The sequence below is a fragment of the Melopsittacus undulatus genome, chromosome 7 (genome assembly GCF_012275295.1).
Source record: "Melopsittacus undulatus isolate bMelUnd1 chromosome 7, bMelUnd1.mat.Z, whole genome shotgun sequence".
Taxonomy (NCBI): domain Eukaryota; kingdom Metazoa; phylum Chordata; class Aves; order Psittaciformes; family Psittaculidae; genus Melopsittacus; species Melopsittacus undulatus.
The window spans coordinates 3,963,037-3,984,063 of NC_047533.1; the positions used below are offsets into that span (position 1 = coordinate 3,963,037).

At 39.0% G+C, this 21,027-nt stretch overlaps 1 protein-coding gene across 2 annotated transcripts in view; it reads left to right on the forward strand.

Moving 5' to 3' along the window:
* The window catches only part of CTNNA2 (catenin alpha 2), a 499,450-nt gene that overhangs the window by 118,189 nt on the left and 360,234 nt on the right, over positions 1-21,027 (forward strand). For both annotated transcript variants that reach the window (XM_034064746.1, XM_034064747.1), the window contains exon 4: positions 16,693-16,859. In XM_034064746.1, coding sequence (XP_033920637.1) covers positions 16,693-16,859 — 167 coding nt within the window. The remainder of the gene's footprint in view (positions 1-16,692; positions 16,860-21,027) is intronic.

Here is a 21,027-nt window from a genome sequence, read left to right on the forward strand (position 1 = left end):
AACTGATGTCTCTCCAAATTGGAGACAAGGATGTCGTGTGGGACAGTGTCGAACACTTTGCACAAGTTCAGGTAGATGATATCAACTGCTCTACCCCTGTCCATCAGTTATGTATGGAAGGCCACCAAATTGGTCAGGCAGTATTTCCCCTTAGTGAAGCCATGCTGACTGTCACCAAGCCCCTTCTCGTTTTTCGTGTGCCTTAGCATGCCTTCCAGGAGAATCTGCTCCAAGATTTTGCCAGGCACAGAGATGAGACTGACTGGTCTGTAATTCCCAGGTCATCCATTTTCCCCTTCTTGAAAATGGGGATTGTATTTCCCTTTTTCCAGTCGTTGGGAACTTCACCTGTCTGCCATGATTTTTCAAATATGATGGCCAGTGACTTTGCAACTTCATTTGCCAGCTCTTTCAGGACCCGTGGATGGATTTCCTCAGGTCCCATGGACTTGTGTACATTCAGGTTCTTAAGATGGTCTTGAGCCAGATCCTCTCCTACAGTGGGCCTAAAGTCTTCATTCTCACAGTCCCTGCATCTGCCTTCGAAGACTTGGGTGCTGCGGTCAGAGTATTTGCCAGGGAAGACCGAGACAAAGAAGTCATTCAGAACCTCAGTCTTCTCCAAATCCTGTGTAGCGCTCCCTAGAAAGTTCTCCCTAGAACTTCTGGGAAGGACCCACCTTGTCACTAATCTATTTTTTATTTGCAATGAACCTAAAAAATCCCTTTCTGTTATCTTTCTCATCCCTAGTCAAGTTTAATTCTAACTGTGCCTTAGCTTTCCTAACCCGGTCCCTAGCTTCCCAGACAACATCCCTGTATTCATCCCAGGCCACCTGTCCTTGCTCCCACCTTTTATAAGCTTCTTTTTTTTTTCTCTCAAAGACTCCTCAGCAGCTCCTTATCCATACAAAGAGGTCTCCTGGCCCTCCTGCTGCACTTCCTTCTAGTTGGGATGCAACACTCCTGAGCTTGTAGCAGGTGATCCTTGAATATCAACCAAGAGTCTTGGGTCTCCCTGCCTTCTAGGGCTATATCCCATTGAACCTTACTAAGCAGGTTCCTGAAGAGGCCAAAATCTGCTCTCTTGAAGGTCCAGGGCAGTGAGCTTGCTGCACACTCTTCTCACTGTCCTGAGGAACTCGAATTCGACCATCTTGTGATTGCTGCATCCAAGGCTGCCCTGGAGCATTACTTTTCCAATGAACCCTTCCCTGTTAGTGAGCACGAGGTCAAGCAGGGCACCTCTTCTTGTCTCTATTACTTGCAGAAGGAAGTTGTCTTTCACACAATTGAGGAACCTCCTCAATTGCTTGTGCTGGGCTATACCATCACTCCAACAGATGTCAGGGTGGTTGATGTCCCCATGAGAACAAGGGCTTGTATGCGTAAAGCTGTTGCTATTTGTCTATAGAGGGCTTCATCCGCAGAGTTCTCTTGATCAAGCGGCCTGTGACAGATCCCCACAGTAATGTCTCCCATTGCTGTTCTCACTTTAAGCCTGACCCACAAACTCTCTGTTAATTGATCACCTGTCCCCAGACAGCATTCCATACTCTCCAGCCTACCACTGACATAAATAGCAATTCCTCCTCCCTGTCTGCCAGGACTGTGTTTTCTAAAAAGCCTAGTTGCAGACAAGTCAGTTTATAACCTCTGTTCATTATTATTAGTAGTATGTGATTCCTACAGTATTCGATGAAACACCTTGTTTTTTTTCACACAAAAATGTATCAGCCTTATCTTCCTTTTACCTGTTTCATCTGGGCCTTGTGTTTTTAAATCACTCTTTATTACTTTAGTCATGCTGTTATTTTATGGCCAACTTAAAATCATAGAATGGTTTGAGCTGGAAGGGACCTTAAAGCTCATCCAGTTGCATCCCCATGCCATGGGCAGAGACACCTTTCCCTAGACCAGGTTGCTCCAAGCCCCATCCAACCTGAGCTTTTGAACACTGCCAGGGATGTGGCAACCACAGCTTCCCTGGGCAACTTGCTAGATATGTCCCTGAGTTAAGTTACTGTTCAGTTAACGTATTCCCCACTGGATGAAGCAGTTTCCATTTTCCTGTTATTTGTCTTGTTCTGTGGTACCTCCCAATCCCTGGAGATGTAAGGTTTTGACTTTCAAAGAAGTAAGGAGAGGGGTCAGCAGGACTATTACCTTTGGCTTCTGGAGGGCAGACTTTGGTGTGTTCAGGAGCCTGGTTGACAGAGTCCCTTGGGAGGCACTTCTGAGTACAAAGGAGTCCAAGAAGGCTGGACACTCTTCAAGAAGGAAATCTTGAAGGCACAGGAGCAGCTGAAAGCCTTCCCTGGTGGGAAGAAGACTGGTCTGGCTGAACAGAGAGCTTTGGCTGGAACCAGGGGAAAAAGAAGAGTTTATGACTTTTAGAAGAAGGAGCCAGGAAACTCAGCAGGATCACAAGGATGTTGTGGTTACGCAGGGAGAAAGTTCAATGGAGCCAAAGCCCAACTAGAACTAACCTGATCTTTTCCTATGGTATGGTGACCAGCTTAGTGCATGAGGGAAAGGCTGTGGGTGTTTGCCTAGACTTCAGTAAAACCTTTGACCCTGTCAAAGTGTCGAACTTGAAAAGACAAACTTTTTATGTTCTCTTTGTCTTTAGTTTCTTCTTCTTTTCTCTGTTTCACATTTTTGTCTTTTCTCTTTGCCTTTGTTTTTCCTGATTAATCCAATCTCTGTTTTCTGCCTTTGCCTTAGTGAAAACTAAAGATGTGCAATTTCAGCATGGTTTTTGCCGTTCAGTGAAAGGTGGAAATGCTCAATTAGCTCTAAATATGTTAGATTTAGTAACAGACATGCTCTAGCTAGCTTGTCATAGAAATTTGTATGAACTAATACAGCTGCTGACAAGGACATCAAATTGATGCAGCTGATGATCATTCCTAATACTTAAGCACAGTTTTTACACCTCTCATGTTTCTTAATATGCTTCCACAGTGACACCTGTATAAGCAGCTCTCCCTAATGTTTGTTTCTTTCTGTTCTTGTTAAAAATCTAACAGTAAGCATGTTGTTTATGAACCTTTTATCACACAAAACGTACTGATCTGCTCTTCTGGCTGGTGGTGATGGTTCATACATCAGCTCTGTGATGCACCAGCATCTAATTTCACAGTATGAAGTTCAGGTAACTCTATCTCTCTGTACAGAACCTGTTGCAGTTTTTAAGCACTGACCCAATGTATATAGTTATATCAGGGGCTATACAAGATTGCTATAGTCTTAGAATATATATATCATATTTTTAATGTAATTCTCAAAAATGGAAAGATAGGCTTAATTCTCATCTAGGCTAATGCTTTGGGCATGATTTCAAAAATTCTTGACAAGTTCTTTAATGGTTTAAAAATAACTGCTTTGGGTCTCAAATATAGGTTACCACAAATAATGTGTGCAGATTATGTGAACAGAGAGTAGAAATTAAATAACTTAATTCATTGGAAGATGTAGGGTACCTTCTATCTCTTGCAGTATGCAAATCTGCAAGTGTTCTCCTTTGTATTCTTTATTGTGTGCTTTCTCTTATCTTTTCTTATCATGAGCCTCTACCATAGACTTGCCCTGTGCTGGTGACTCTCCTTGGTCTGTTTCTCTCCTTTCCTATGCCATCTCACACTAGGGTATCTCTTTTAATTATTCTGTTTAAAATTTACCTGTTGTTTTTCCTTTCTTGGCCACAGAACCCTAAATTGTTCAACATTAATGTACCTGTTCTCTTAATCCCAGTCAGGGAGCTGCAAAAAGGCTGTTTCCTAGTTTCATCTGTTTCTTCCCCAGATTTTTAATAATAGTAAGGAAATGCCATATACCTCTGTCACATTTATGATCTCCCCATGTCCTTTATCTCAGGCTCATTACAAAGATGGGTGATTGGCAGGAAGCAATACTTCTTGCTATGATTCTATGACACCATCCTGTGGTTCTATATTAATCCTTGAGCTACAGTGTGCTTGGAAACATGCTCTATTTAGAGCCAGGTGGTTTCTGCTTCTCATACTGCTTCTGTCAAATCATTCACAGATAGGAGCTAAGTATAAAAGCATAAATTAGCAGGGATATGAAACTGTCCCCTTCAAACAGGTTGTGAGCTGATCAATCCACTAGACTGATCAATCTCAGCATCAATCCTACCCACCTCCTCACAGTGCTTCCCTTGAGCTGGTGTTAGTAACTTGCTCCTTCTGTTCTCCAAGTTCATTGTGAATTTCTGATAGATTTTGATAAAAAATATGGCATGCTGGAAAATATCAACCCTTTGAAACTGAAGCTTATCTCAAAAAAATCAATTTCAACTAAGCTTTTCATTGGGCAATTTTTTTCTATGTGATAATAAGAATGATGGAACTGATTCTAATTATGATTTTGAATGTAGTTCACAGTGTCTAGGGCATGGATGTAATCTGCCTGCTAACTTGCTTGGGATACAGTATTTGTAAGCATCTTCAAACATTAGCCAAAACTGAATCCGGTATCTTAATGGATAATGCCACTGTAGATTTCTTAGAACACTTCCTTCCCCATGTATGTTAGAAAGCTATGTTTGCTTTTCTAATGTTGCTCCTTTCTGTACCTGATATGTTTCATTCAAATTGATTCATCTCAATTCTCCTTAATTGTTATGCAGAAACCCATTAAATGAATAAATGCAAGGCTTTAATTGATAGAATTCACAGAAGATTTTTCTTTGTCAGTTGCATTTATTTTAGTCCTGGTTTACAAAAATTATTTTAACGAATTTACTATGCACTGTTCACCAAAAAGATGCCAGCCCTTCCTAGGGATTGCTATTGTAGTTATTTCAATAGCTCTGTTCTGTCTATGTGGTGAAATATTCATTTTGAATGTGCATCTTGTCTCAGTTCTGCAGGTACTGGGAAAAGAAAGAAACTTCCTTTATTTTATTAGAAATCTCAAGTTTGTAGGATAAATATATAGAAGTTGGGGAAAAAACTAACAAGTGAACAAAGAAACAATAGGCTTTCCTGCAGTGCTAAATCATTCCTCCCATTGTCTTACCGCATGGCAGACATCTGTTCTATTTCATACTGGTTGTTGGAAGACAGTCCTCCCACATTCCACAGTCCTGTCCAGAGGAGCTGTGCTTGTCCCATCCCTGGCAATGTTCAGGGCCAGGTTGGACGGGGCTTGGAGCAAGCTGGCTTAGTGGAATGTGTCCCTGCCCATGGCAGGGGGCTGGAACTGGATGAGCTTTAAGCTGCCTTCCAAGACAAACCATTCTATGATTCAATATCAGAACTACCCAAACACACAAAGTTTCCTTGGAAAGGATATTATACTATTGGCTTCACTCCCAGATGGAATATGAGAGCAAAGTAGCTTGTGTACACCCTTGGACTATCAGGTTTATCAAGCAAAGTAAGGAGAGAGCCAATTTATCACACAGATGGTACTTTGAGATGAAAAGAAACCTTTTCCTTGTCTTCTGTACAACACTGAAATTCAGCTTCATGACTTCTCCCAGGGTACAAATAAGGCCATGCAATAATTCAGTTGAGATTGAATTTTAAAATTTGCTTCTGTATTTATTGATGTTTTAGGAGGTCTGGTGTGTTTTCATGTTCCTTACACCAGCCACAATGTTGAACATCCAATGTTCTTGTTGATGTTCATGAGCTCTCCAGTTCTCTGAAGGCTAATCAGTGTTTAGTTTCCCCCTGAAGGATGTTAAACTGCAGAGTAACTGAGAGCTGCAAAGAGGAATCAGAAACAGTAATGTATTCCCACATCCAAAATAATTTTCTTTTTTAATTGAAATTTAATTAATGTTTTATTGTATGTAAGTGCATCAGTGATGTTTCAAATACTCTATTAATCTGACAATTAATTAGAAAAGTTCTTTCTAAAATGCAACATTGGTGGAATAAATTGTTCTAGATTGTCATTGATATGTAGCTAAATACCTGACCTTTCTGTATTTGTATTTTACAGTCCCTTAGGAAAGATGTAGTTGGGTTAATTAAAATAACATATTTTAATGGTGTGTGAAATGGATGAGATAGTGTGTTATTGGATCTATGCAAATATTAAAACTAAAATACATGCTAAAGTTAAGGGTAGCCATTGTGCTTTAAAAACAGAGCGATGGAAGATCGCTATCTAAGTCAAGTGCAAAGTAAGACAAGTTTAAGTGAACTAGGTGTTCTGTATAATCAATTCTAGAGAGACACTGCTCTAGTATATGAAATGTAATGGGAAAATATCAAGTGAAATCCAAGGCCAGGCTGGATGGTGCTTTGAGCAACTTGGTCTAGTGGAAGGTGTCTCTGCCAATGGTGGGAGGTTGGAACTAGATGAGCATTAAGGTCCCTTCCAACCCAAACCATTCTATAATTCTATGATCATTGGCCTTGAAATCTATTGATGAGAACAGTTGTCATCTTCCACAGATGGAGAGAAAAATCCCAACTGCAAGTGAAAAGGGATATGAGCTTAGGGAAAATAGTAGTAACGATTTAGAAGAAAAATATTAGGGACGGTGGGATGGAGATTTAGCAACCATTTGTGTGAAGTTGTTTGAATTCTGAATAGCATTTTAATAAATGTTTATATTTAGTAAGTATACATTCCTCAGTATGAAAATATAAAATGCTTAACAAATGTTACCAAATGATTATACAATATCAAATAGAGATTACTAAATGAACAATTTTCAGTTATGGAGAGTGGTTATTAAAGTATTGTAAATGAAATATGATGATTTAAGATATGGAGTAAATAATCAGTATGATTACTAAGATCAGAGGAATATAGACATGGGAAATCACCCATCAAAGACCAGATTTAGTTCATTATTCCTGAATCAGAAACTTGCCTGTTGATAGGTCTACTAGAATGGACAGCAGGTGGTTCTGCTCTGCTTGAGTCTCTAGACAAGTCAAAAGGGGATAAAATTACAGATCTTTGAATCCTGAAGGGATTGGTTTTGTTTGGTTTAGTAACAAGACAACATCCATGAAGAAAAGATTAAAAATCTGCTTCCATTTTTCACATGTACCCATTAGCAATTATGGGTTATTTAAATCCATGATATTATCATTTAGCATTATCAATACTCTTCTGTATGGAATCTGCAGCTTAGTTTAGGTGTCTATACTGCTATAATTTAGAATAGCTTCATAAAAATGCTTTTGCTCTAATTCCAAGGAGAACACTCTAAAATACTTTAATTAGGTCATGGATCAGTGGTCCTGTCTTTTTAATCTTGGACATATACAACAAAAGATAAAATCCAAAAGAGATGGATTAATTAGACCATGGCTTTATTAATGTCTTCCATTTGAGAACTGCTCAGGAACGGTACATCCAATCAAACTGTCATTGTTTTCTTTATAATTTCCAGGTGTTTGGAGGATTGTCAGTATTCCCTACTGATTATAGCTGTTTTCTAGCTTGTGGCTTTGTGTCCACCATCTTCTATCTCTCAATAAATACCCCGAGGCTTTGGGAAAATGGCATTTCCTCTCTGTATTAACCACAGAGAGCTTTAGTCCATTCCTTTCTTCATAGGTAGATGGTTACCTTTAAGTCTGCCTATGTTTCCAAAGTTCCAATAGCTCAACACAGCATGTTTATGTGCCCCTACCAGAAAATATGCCAGTAAATCAACACTGGTAGCTCTCAGCCCTCCCTTTGCTCTTTTTTTCCTGTGTGATATCCACAGTCACTTCCACTAGGCTAAATAAGGTATTGGTTTTATAACGTGTAGATCAGAAGATATCTTTTTCACCCATGATAAATTCAGTCAGTGATTTCCATAGCAAATAGTGGATAAAATCTGTCAGCTTATTATGCGTTCACATGAAGTTTATCTGTGTCTATGGGGCCTTTTTGTAAACTCCACGGAATCAAGTTCATAGTTTGTAATTTAAGTGCTATGCATTTTGCAATTATTTTGCAATGTGTTTTCAGCCCATCATGTTGGCTTTGGCATTTGACTGATGCAAAAGAAGACAGTTGAGTCTGATGCGCAAGTAGAAAATTGGTAGATTTATGTCTGGTTAGGTTTTTGCCAGCTCATAGAAAATGTGTTTATAGGGAGAAATGCCTGCCGGAGTTGGCACAGTGAAGGCAGCAGGAGTGTGTGTGTGTGTGTGTGTGCTGGGTGAATGAAGTACAATTATTGCTTCTCCAACTTAGTCATGTATCTTAAGGAAATTGGTTGAAGAGAGCAACTTCTAAACAGGATTCCCATTCTTTAACTAAATAAAAAGAGATTGTGTCTTTGTTTTTCAGGATACTATAAACTGCTTATTAGTCCTAAAGAAGGCATGGTTGAATGTATTTCTTTTGCTTTTGTCACTACATTATGCGATTTTTATCTGAAAAGAGCTGATGATGAGATTGAGAGAGTTGATTGTCTTGATTTCCAGTGTTAAGAAATTGCACAGTTAAGTCTTGCTGCAGCACTGTTGTGATACCAGCTTTAGTTGCATGCTTCTGAAGTTGTTTGATATCTGGAAGAAGGTCTCACAGAATCACAGAGGTTGGGAGGGACTTCTGGGGAGGCACTTCTCTCAGTTTTAGAGCTCTGCCTTCCATTTAATGTTTTGAACAGGTTAAAATAGTTGTGGCTGTCCAGGGTAGTGATGGAATCACAATTCCTGGGGATATTTAAAGGACGTGTAGATGTGGCACTCGGAGACATGGTTTAGTGGTGGAATTGGCAGTGTTGGCTTAATGGTCCAGCCTAAATGATTATATGACTATTATATGATTCTATGACTATGTCCAGTCTATTTAAACATTTCCTAACCAAGGATAAACGCACCTGCCTTCTTTTCCTCTGCTCTCAGTGGCCTCTGATTCCCAAAGACAAATCTTACTAGTAAAGGACAGTTATTTAGCCTAGTTGTTATTTTTTTAAATATTAGTAATTTTTTACTCCACTTAATATCACCACACTGATATTTTTAAACAGTTTTTTGTTGGGTTATTTTTTCAGAGTATTTGTAAATTACATCCTGTGGAAACCCACATTTATGAAAATAGCATGGTTGCTTTTTGTTACTTACGATGCATACACATGCATAGATATGTATATATATTTTTGTGTACATATCTAAGAACATCACATAATACTTAGACATTCCTGTTCTTTATTAACGCTTTTCCTAAATAGTGGTATAATAAAGTATTTTCAGTAAAAATAGGAAGCAATCAGCCTAATAGTTTCTGGAAATATATTCAGAGAATATAGAAATTCTGAATGGATGTGCATATATATACATAGTTTTTGAACATGTGTCTATGTATATAAAATTACAAGACAAAACGTATAAATTTAGTGATTTAATTTGGTTTTCTGCCTTTTTTCACCTTAGATTTTCACTTTTGATGTGCAGTAATCAGTTACTACCTTGCCAGTTCTTTGGGGCCTTATTTCATTTTAAGACTTTAATAATGAGACAGAAATTTGAATAGGATCCAACATGAGACATGTTGTACATTCGTTTTGCCTTTTTGATGTTCATTTTCTGGGATGTTCAGAATTTTGGTGACCTTTGCAATCCTCTGCTGATAGCTTGATGCAGAAGTTAAGCTTGTAGCACTTGCTTTGCCTTGCACAGATTGCCAAGTAACTTGTATGTGTATGCGATTCTGGTTCATTACATTTAAACATCTTTAACTGCTCCCACATGAGTGCCTGAACTTAATATCCAAAACTATATGATATCTTGCTTTGAAAATCTAAGGGTTTTGTTGAGAATCAGGTCTAAAGACTCCATTTCCATGTGCTGTAATTTTATTATGACAAAGTGACTGAGTACCACTAAAAATAATCTTGTGTTACCCCTCAGGGAAGGATAGATAGGGTGAATCCTCTGGTTGGATCCCATCAGAGCAGGCTAAGTGGTTTGACAGTGATGTTGGGAGATTGTAGCTCTATGTCTGAACCTTCTAAAGCTGATGAGATCCCAGAACCTAAATGGCAACACTGGACACATCTGGTCCACCCCCCTGCTTAAAGAGGACAACCCAGAGCAACTTGCCAAGGACTGTGTCCAGACAGCTTCTGAGTATCTCCAATGAGGCTTCACAACCTCATTGGGCAACCTGTGCCAGTGCTTGGTCACCCTCACAAAACCAAAAAACGTGTTCCCTGATGTTCAGAGGGACCCTCCTGTGTCTCAGTGTCTGCTCCTTGTCCTGTCACTGGGTGCTGATGAAGACAGCTTGCCTCTGGCCTCTTTGCAACCTCCTGCTAAATACACTCCCAGGTAGTAGTCCTAGCAGTAGCCGTTAGAATACAGGAATGAAGCTGAACTTCACTGTTAGGTTTTTGGTTAGTGGTGCATTTTAGGAGTGCGATTTTTCTGTTGGTTTGGGTTTTCCTGTTGTTATTGGTTTTGTTTTGATTTTTTTTTCTGCGTCTTTGGGGTTTTTCCCCCTCTCTTTTTTTTATGATACACATTTCTTGTGTGGTTAATAGGGGCTTTCTCCACAGAAAGTTCTAGGGTTTTCATATGACTTTCTAACCCAACTAAGACTTCATTTACAACGTGTAACCAAATGCATGGTTTTTCTCAAAGCAAGATGCCAAATAACTTAGTGTTTGGGTCCTAGCAAGAAAGTGGCTGACACTGTATCAAACAAAAAAGTTATGTGAATGCTGCATGGTGTAGGTGAGTATTTCTCATAGCTGCAAATGCTGTAAGGAACTGCAGTTCTTATCAAATGTATTCCAGAAACATAATTGGTTCATAGGGCTGCTGTGATGGCTAATTGGAATGGATATTCTATGCAACAAGAGACTGAAGTACTGCCTTTAATCTGTCATGGCTCATCGCAAAAATGCATGAAGTGGAAACAGGGACAGTAGGAAACACAGTGGAAGAATATGTACTTAAATTTAAGGGATGAGGAGAAATAGATATAATCTATCTACAAATGCAGTCAGTGTGGTATTAAAGTGTCTCTAATGAAAAGAGAAACCTATCAGATTCTGGAGTTCGCTTTGGAATGCCTTTCCTACTTGCAGTAGGATTAATTCGGGTTAAATGTCTGAGCTGTTTCTAAGATGGAAACTTGATTAGTTTATGAGTGTAGTTATTATCATATTAAGATTATTAGTAATTATATTATGACATGACTGTTGGCAGTGACAAGGAAGCAGACCTGATGACTTGAGACGTGTGTGTTTCTGGTGTTGACCTAATTTTCACTGGAAGCAACTTAATATGGATTACAGAATAACTTGAAATGAGTTTGAAATAAAAGGATAAGTAGGGTTGGCTTGTTCCAGATAAAAAGGTTTCTCTGGAAAATAATTTGACTTGCTGTAGCTCCATCAGTACCTTTGGCCTAAGAATGGTCTGATACCATTGCTGTACAAGGATAAAAATGTTAATTGGCACTGAGATAGACAATCCTTCCTCTACTATAACAGCTATTTTTTTCTAGGTTATTAGACTTTAAATTGTTAATAGTTTTTTTCCATGTTTTAAACAACCTGCTATGAATTTTATATTAATAATTTTTAATTTGCTTATGTCTAATACTTTCTGCATAACTATTTTTGAGATTTATTTCACTGAACTTGGGCTTTCTAAGATTAAATAATGAATCCAGACTTTTTAAACTGTATTTTTGACCCTCCACCTATTTTCCTTCTGCCCACCAGTGTTGGTTTTCAAACATATTTGCTAGTAGTATCTCCTTGGGTAGTCAAACCTAAGATAAGTTTCCTGCTTGCTTTCCTGGTGCCACTGGCCAATTATCAAATATTATTTCCTTCTTTTATAGTTCAATATTCATTACTTACCTGAAGTTACAGACTATTAATTTCACAGAAAATGGTGGAATCTCTTCACTACCAAAATGGAAGCTAAATAAACTGCAGGCATCAGATTCCAAAATCCAAAGCTTGCTTTGGCTGCCATTTCATCTTGGATTGAATACCCCATCCCTGGAAGTGGTTTGGGTTTGGAAGAACATTCAGATCTCGTAGTTCCAACCTCCTGCCATGGACAGGGACAACTTCCACTAGACCAGGTTGCTCAAGGCCCTGTCCAGCCTGGCCTTGAACACTGCCAGGGATGGAGCATTCAGAACATCCATGGGCAACCTGTTCCAGTGCCTCACCACCCTCACAGTAAAGAACTTCTTCCTTGTATCTAATTTGAACTTCTCCTGTTTCAGTCTGAACCCATCACCCCTTGTCCTATCACTGCAGTCCCTGACGAAGAGTCCCTCTCCAGCATGCTTGTAGGCCCCCTTCAGATACTGGAAGGCTGCTCTGAGGTCTCTATACAACAATCCTGTTTAGCAATTTGTTTTCTTTTAATCTGACAGTAATTGTTCATTGTCTCTTAAGAAACCTTTTGAGAGTTTTGTCAACCTTCTGGAAATCTAAGCAATCAGCCTTAGAAATGAGCCTTTAGAAATTTCCTACTCAAATGGCATATTATTAACTTACCATCCTAGATACACTACACAGAAATCATAATAAAAACACACAGTTGTAATGGTAATATAATAAGAGAAAGAGTTCTGATGGGTGTTCTGCACTGTGGGAATTATTCACTAAGTCTTCCCCCACTATTTGTATCATCTTAAGAGAAGCTATACCGCTTGGGAGTGTTTTAAATGTTGTTACAATGCTCTTAAAAGCAATGTATATATGCTTTGATTTCACATTAGAATTACTTTCTTTCTGACTTTCTACACTAAACAGAATTATTTCCATTTTTTAATAATAGCAAAGTTTGGGTTAATATAAAATCTCATTTCAAATGGTGTTTGCCTCTCAGCCTGATTGCAGTATAGTAGCAAGATAGGTGAAAATTAAACCTGTTATTTCAAGGCTAGGTTGGAGGGGGCTTGGAGAAATCTGTTCTAGTGGAAGGTGTCCCTGCCTGATAGGGGCTTGCAACTGGATGAACTTTAAGGTCCCTTCTAACACAAACCATTCTATGAATCTTTGATTCAGCTGCGGAGGCTTAAAGTGTTATTATATAAATTAATAAAATTGTGTTTTGAAAAGAAGGTCATAATAACCAAACTTAAATATAGAAACTGCTGAAATTTATGATGCTTTAGAAAATGCTGAGTTTGAAAACAAGCAACTTGCATGCAGAGCTTTCAGCAAAAGGTAGCAGTATAAGGAAAGCTGAGACAGTAATTAGGCATAGCCACAACAGAATTCCAAGTAATGCATTGATGGGATTGTATTCCATAGCTAGGCTGGCTTATTTGAAGTACTTTTTGCAAGTCGGGGCTGTTCAGCCTGGAGAAGAAAAGGCTGTGTGGAGATCTCATAGCAGCCTTCCAGTATCTGAAGGGGGCCTACAGGGTTGCTGGTGAGGGACTGTTCATTAGGGACTGTAGTGATAGGACAAGGGGTAACGGGTTGAAACTTAAACAGCAGAGGTTTAGACTGGATATAAGGAAGAAATTCTTTACTGTGAGGGTGGTGAGGCACTGGAATGGGTTGCCCAGGGAGGTTGTGAATGCTTCATCCCTGGCAGTTTTCAAGGCCAGGTTGGATGAAGCCTTGGGTGATATGGTTTAGTGTGAGGTGTCCCTGCCCATGGCAAGGGGGTTGGAACTAGATGATCTTAAGGTCCTTTCCAACCCTAACTATTCTATGATTCTATGTTGGAGATACCCAAATAAGTCTGAAGGTAGTAAAGCTGCATATCTACAGGGCAGCCCTGTGCAGATACACTAACTTGGATCTTCAGTCATCAGCCTGGCACAGTCTAACCTGGTTAGAGCTGGCTCTGAGCAAGAGTCATGCACTGGAGCTTGACACATTAGTTGCTCCTGATCATGGAGACAGTGAGCTCCTGCAACTTGGGTTTAGAGGTTTCATAGAATCATAGAATGGTTTGGGTGAGGAGGGACCTTTTCTGTGAATGGGGTTGTTTTCCGTGGCCTTTACAAGTAATTTAACACGTGTTTTTCTCATAGGTTGGATTAATAGCACATCTTTTAATTGTGATTATTTGTTTTTATTACTATTTTATTACTACATATTTTTTTCTTCCATTTCTTTATTTTTGAAGGCAGATGATGCATTTTCAGTTCATTAGTATCCAGCTGACACTGTTAAGAAGTGGTGTAATCACCTATTTCCTATAGTGCTGAAGGTAGATATTCAGGCATGTGTTCCCTATTCCTTAGAATAATATTCTGCTAGTTCATAACAGTTTTTAAGACTGGCTTATTCAAATACATTCCAATAAGCTTTTTGAATCAATCTTTTTTTCTGGTTCCTCAGAATTTCATATTAAGTTTATTTCTATATTCTAGTCAATTCTTGATGTTCTCATCACAATTAGGAATCAGTTGGCTTTTACTTCTCATGCTGCAATAATGCTCTCAGTATATTTATTTGTATAAATACTTAGATTTTAGTTTCAATGACAGGTCCAGGTTCATTTTCCTACATCTAGAACCATATTATTTGCAGGGAACTTTTGCAATTGGAAAATTATGAACTGGTATATGTTCACAGCTTCTATATGGTGTGTATGTTATATTAATGCTTTTCTAGGGGTTACAAAATAAGAAACATCTTATCATACAAGTCCCTTTCCTGCCTTCTGTGAGTCATATATGAAAGGAAAAGATGTATGTCATTCTTTTTTAATTACTACTGCATTAAACTATTAGTTTAATAGTGGTGTGGTGTTTGTTTTTCACTTATTGAGTCTCTTCAAAATCAGATTTTATCTGATGTTATGATGTTAACCACATGTTAAGTAAATGTAACTTTTACTTTTTTGGTTGAGCTTCATGCTCTGTGTTGTCTTACATTAGATTATCAAATCTTTAAAGATGGTTATGACTTTAAAAAAACCTTTAATGCCCACTTGTGCAATGCATTGCTTGCTGTATATAATAGGGGTGGAAGTTTCCACTTTCTGATTTCAAGGTCTTTGCCACTGGTATCTTGCATATTCTGTATTGTGCTGTCCTTGTCTCACCCTTCTCTCTAATCATATATTTTCTTCAGGTTCTCCTTGTCTTCCTTTTGCATTTCTACTTAGTCCTACTCTTACTCCTTTAAAAGCACTATTTCCATTATTAGCTGGAAGCTATTAGATCTCAGCTTTACAGAAAGAATTGAAGTTTTCAAGTCCTGCTAACACTAAGTACCATTTATTCTTTCTTAATGCTTCCATCAGCTAAAAAGAAGTAAAGTTCATCCTTAAAAATCTTGATTTAGTTACCAAATGCCGTGCTGAATAAAATGCTTGTGCTGGGACTTAACAGGAATAATTTGTCCAGGCACTAGTAAATTTTATGTGTTATACAAAAGAGTGTCTTGCTTCATCCACAGAGAGGCAGCAGTAGGGGTATCTGGACAGTTTGGGATGCTGAATAGATAGAGAGTAGAGGAGACTGGGCAATAAAATCAAGGCAGTGATGGTCACAAAGCAAATTATGAGATTTGACAAGGCTTAGTGCTGGGTCCTGCACTGGAGTCACAAGAGCACCATGCAATGCTCCAGGCTTGGGGGAGTGCCTGGAAAGCTGCAGGTAGAAAAGGACCTGGGGGTGCTGGTTGACAGAGCTGGACATGAGCAGCTTGTGCCCAGGTAGGGAAGAAGGCCAGTGGCATCCTGACCTGTATCAGCAATAGTGTGATCAGCAGGACCAGGGCAATGATCATCCCCCAGTACTGGACACTGGTGAGGCTGCACCTTGAATCCCGTGTGCAGCTCTGGGCCCCTCACTGTGAGACATTGAATTGCTGAAGCAGGGCCAGAGAGGGACAACAGAGCTGGTGAAAGGTCCAAGTGTGATGGGGAACAGCTGAGGGACGGGGAGAGTTTAGTCTGGAGAAGAGAAGGCTCAGGGAGGACCTTATTGCTCTCTACACCTACCTGAAAGCAGAATGGAGTGAGGTCAGGGTCAGTCTCTTCTCCCATGTAACAAGTGATAGAATAAATGGAAACAGCCATGAGCTGCACCAGGGGAGGTTTAGGTTGGATGTTTGAATAAATTTCTTCCCCAAAGGGTGCTCAGGCATTGGAACAGGCTGCCCAGGGCAGTGCTGGAGTCACTGTCCCTGGAGTTATTTATAAGATGTGTAGATGTGGCACTTAAGGACATGAGTTAGTGGTGGACTTGCAGTGCTGGTTTAACTGTTAATCATTTAGGCTGAAAAGACCTTATAAGATTGAGTCCATGATTGGAGGGAGGGGAATGTCTTCTCTTCATAAGAATGATAACTCTTCCACATGGAGAGCAGAGTAAGACTGAGGAGCAGGAGTTGAAGCAGAAGGATGTAGTGTGAAGGCAGAATTTGTAGAGATGCAATTGGGATGATACTGATGGGGTGCTCTGCTCTGTCCTCTCCCTACCAGTGAAGGTGACTTCAATATTTCTGTACCACATACTGCTGTATTTCTTACATTGTACTGGTTGCACTCAGCAGTCTGTCTTGGTAGTTTGGTTTCCTTTTTAGTTGTTACAGGTCCCTGCTCTATAAGAACAGTTTGGTAATAAAGAAGAAAAGATAGGGAATATTGAGGCAGTTGCACATGTTTTATAAGCTATTTCTCCTGAGCATTTCAATACCCAGTAACTAAGCCTTGGAGTTTTTACCTAACAGTGTTAGTTTGTGTATACTTTCTGGGAAAAATACAAGTGTAAAACCTCTCTTTAATTACTTTATTTTCCCAATTCTAGGAGAAACAATGAGAATTGCCTCCTCGGAGTTTGCTGATGACCCCTGCTCCTCTGTGAAACGGGGTACCATGGTGCGGGCTGCCCGTGCCTTGCTTTCTGCTGTCACCCGCTTGCTCATCCTGGCTGATATGGCTGATGTCATGAGGCTTCTGTCACACCTCAAAATCGTATGTATTTTTAATGCCCTGTATCAGTTTTGAACAGTTTGTGTGTAGAAAAATAAGGAACAATCAGTAATGGATAACAGTGTTCATATTTCACACTGTATTTCACATGTTTTAATTACAGTGCTGATAAAGAGGTAGGAGAGAACACAGTTCTACATTAGTCTCATTGATTTTCTAATTTTGATGAAGTTAATATTAGGAGACTTGAAGTAAAAAAGTACTGGACTAGTACTGTTAAGCAGCTTTCTTCTGGGAAGAGATGCATTTACTTAACTCACATCCCCACTGTTTCAGTACTTGTAGAGTGTTGCTATCTTGTGGCTGAGTTTAGGTACTACAGTTCCATTTTCTTTGAGTGATTTTTGGATGCCTTAAAAGATAGAATCTTTAATTTGGAGTGAGAAAGTAGTAGAAGTGTGTAATCAGTTATCAAAGATGAAAAATAAAGAGGAATTAAAGATTTCCAGATAGGTTGGTGTGGATTTCTATTAACTTTTGGCTGCCACCATGCATGGTTTTCTTATATAGGAATATTAAAAGACTTTGCAGTTGAAACTGGGATATGTAATTTTTATAGGTTTTTTGATTGGTATTGGACTATTTTACTTCTACGGCACAAGTAAATAAACAAAGTGAAATAAACTGTGTGGTTTGGTTGAGACACTGGAGGGAAAGAATGCCATCTAGAGGGACCCTGACACGCTTGTGAGGTGGACTGGTGTCAACCTCATGAAGTTTAACCATGCCAAATGCAAGGTCCTATGCCTTGGTCAGAACAATTCCAGGCACAGCTGAAGGCTGGGCAGAGAAAAGATTCAGAGTAGCCCTGTGGAGAAGGACTTGGGGGTGTTGATTGGTGAGAAAAAAAAACACATGAGCTGGCTTCAGTGTGCACTTACAGCCCAAAAAGCCAACTGTATCCTTAACTACATCAAAAGGAGCATGACCAGCAGGTCAAAGGAGGTGATCCTGCCCCTCTACTCTGCTCTTGTGAGACCTCACTTGGAGCATTTTGTGCAGTTCTGGTGTCCTCAACATAAAAAGGACATGGAACTGTTGGAACAAGTCCAGAGGAGGCCATGAGGATGATCAGGGAACTGGAGCACCTCCTGTATGGAGACAGGCTGAGAAAGTTGGGGCTGTTCAGCCTGATGAAGAGAAGGTTGCGTGGAAACCGCAGAGCAACCTTCCAGTATCTGAAGGGGGCCTACAGGGATGCTGGGGAGGGACTGTTCATTAGGGACTGTAGTGACAGGACAAGGGGTTAAAACTTAAACAGGGGACATTTAGATTGGATGTAAGGAAGAAATTCTTTACTGTGAGGGTGGTGAGGTACTGGAATGGGTTGCGCAGGAAGGTTGTGAATGCTCCATCCCTGGCAGTGTTCAAAGGCATGCTGGACAGAGCCTTGGGTGACATGATTTAGTGTGAGGTGCCCCTTCCCATGGCACCATGGTTGGAACCAGATGATCTTACGGTCCTTTCCAACCCTAACTATTCTATGATTCTAGGATAAAACATAATTTTGCAACAAATCATATAAAAATGCTAAAAGCCTGCAGAGTGCATGTGTGAGACCAGCAGAAGAAATGGAGACTTAGTTCCTTGTAACATCTGTCCCAAAATTATTTTATTGGTTTTAATATCTTTTTCACAGTGTCACTGTACAATGATGATATGTTCTAGAAAAACAAGTAGAACCCTTCAACTTGCAAACTGTGCAGATAACCTAAATGGTTTGAAAACGGTTTCCATAATGAAAAAGGCAGGTTTTTCAACAGAGGTTCTAGCGAGCTCTGCTCTAATAAATAAAGTGCTGCTCTTGTAGCTGTCAGCATGTGCCTCTTATTTTGTGCAGTGCAAGCATTGTCTCTCTCAAGTATGCTTTTAATTTTCCCCACTGTAACCCTCTGTGCAACTGTAATTCAAAGTCTTTTGCTGGGGAGACACTTTAATATTACAAACAAGAGCTTTTTCCTAACACTATGATTGAATTTTATTTCAAGCTCTTTGACAAGCAATGAGAAATATTGTTCTCATATCTGAGATTTCTTCCTTCTGTTGCAGCAGGGTACTCCATTATGTAAAGCACAAGTATCCTATGCTGTTCTGTGAGTAGGTGTATTTACTTACACAGCTTGCACCCTAGATTTGCAAGGGCAGTGTACGGTAGCATGGTTTGTAATCTCTGTAACATTTATCAGATGTTATTGTGAATTCTGTTTCTGAGAAGTCAGTCATCTCTGGTTGTTTTCAAGAAAATTCAGCTTAAGAACTTTAAATTTGATATTTTTTTTTTCCCCCAGGTTAAAAAGTGTAATTTATTTCTGAGGGTTGACAGTATAAATGTTTTTATCTTACCATTTTATAAGACAAACTAGTTACAGATTTCTATTGCTAGGGGGAAAAATATGTTTTACAAAACTGATGAAGACACAGCTCTTATATTGATATATTGAAGGTAACATTCAAAGGCTGGTGTAATTTAACCATAAAATTAATAAACTAAAGTCATTTTGCATGTCAGAGTTATGAAGCCTGATTTATACTTAAATGTACTGTAATCAGTTTTCATTGAAGACTTCAGTTTTCCCCAGACTTCATGGGAAGTAGTGCATTTTAATTACTGTTTTAGAGTGAATATATGCAAATGCTTTCTGGAAGGACACTTGGTCATTTCAGCTTATCTTTTGTGTTACTAAAATAAGTAGTAGTGCTTATTGTGGTGAAGCTTGTGTAATAATCATAACATATATTAATATAGTATATGATCAATGCTTACACAGGAGTCTGTTATAATTAATTGCATAGTAGCCAATCAGGAACACATCTGTATATTTGAGTGAAGTCACAGTGTTTTGAGGGTAGGGAATTTGGTCCAATATGAATATGTAAATTGTAATAAAACAGGGGTTTGTGCTCATGGGCTTTCTACTACTTCTAACCAGTTGCTTCATTTTGGAATTTCATGGGCTTGAGATTGACACAATGGAGTATGATCAGCATCTTTTGAGATCTGATTATCAAAGTGGATTCTATAGCAATTTTACTTAATAGGGAGCTGGCAGGACTTACAAAAACAATTAATAAGTTTTTCATGCCTGTGCTTGACATTGCAAATACATTAAAGATGGAAGTTACAGGTAAAGTCAGTGCTTCTTGATATGAAAGCAGGATTTTGATATTTTTGCAAGGAATTTGCTGCAAAAACAAAATAGTAAATAGAATGATGCTTTTGTAATTGGTGTTGGTGCTTAGTGCAGTCATTGTTCAGCTCTAAAAGCTGCTGTTCTTTTTGAGAGTAAAAGAGAAGGGAACTGATTCTGAACAAGGTGTAGCTTGCAACTCTTTGGCTTGATACAAGATTTTCAACATAACAGAGATGGATTTATGTGCTTGAGTTCTACATTTTTCAATAGAAATATATGGTTTTGCTCCTCTACTGCCCCATAATTTGTAGGTCCTTAGTAAGTAGGTAAAACCCCAAAAGAAAAATATCCTCTCTGGCTTGTAGGAAAACACAGGACCACACAAATGATGAAAAGGCAGGTTCAGCACAGGACTCTGTCATTCTGAATTCATTAGACACCAGCTATGGCTGAATTTATGTTTCCCAGCAGCATCTGGAGAGAAAGCTGCAACCTTCTGCTGTTGCATTTCCTATCACATTTAGCCATTTCTCTACGAAGAAAAAAAATGTGGAAAGTCTTTGCACTTTCGCATGAATTGAAGCTATAGGTTTGCTGTAGAAGGATGAATGGAAGCTTTTCACTTCTCAATCTTTGTGCTCAGAATTGCATTTTTATCTTGTGAGGGAGAAAAATACAACTTTGAATTCCCACCCGGTCACAGGAAAATGTCCTCTATTTGCTGTACGAAAAGAGCATTTTATCCTTTAAGATATTTTTTCCTGCTGTACAAAAAGTAAAGTTTCACAATGGATTTGATAGATGAGCTTAGTGGTATAACTGGGGGTTTATATCTTTGCCTGCTAGCTACATCATGACTGAGTAACTGCTGGTATGTTTTCTTTGGTAGGTTCTTTCCTCAAATTTAAAGTAAGTGGAAAGGAAAACTGAGAGCTGAGAATAAGGAAACAATAAATATATTCTGGTTTTAACCTATTGTTTCATTTATTTCACTAAGATACAGTGGTTTGCATTTATCA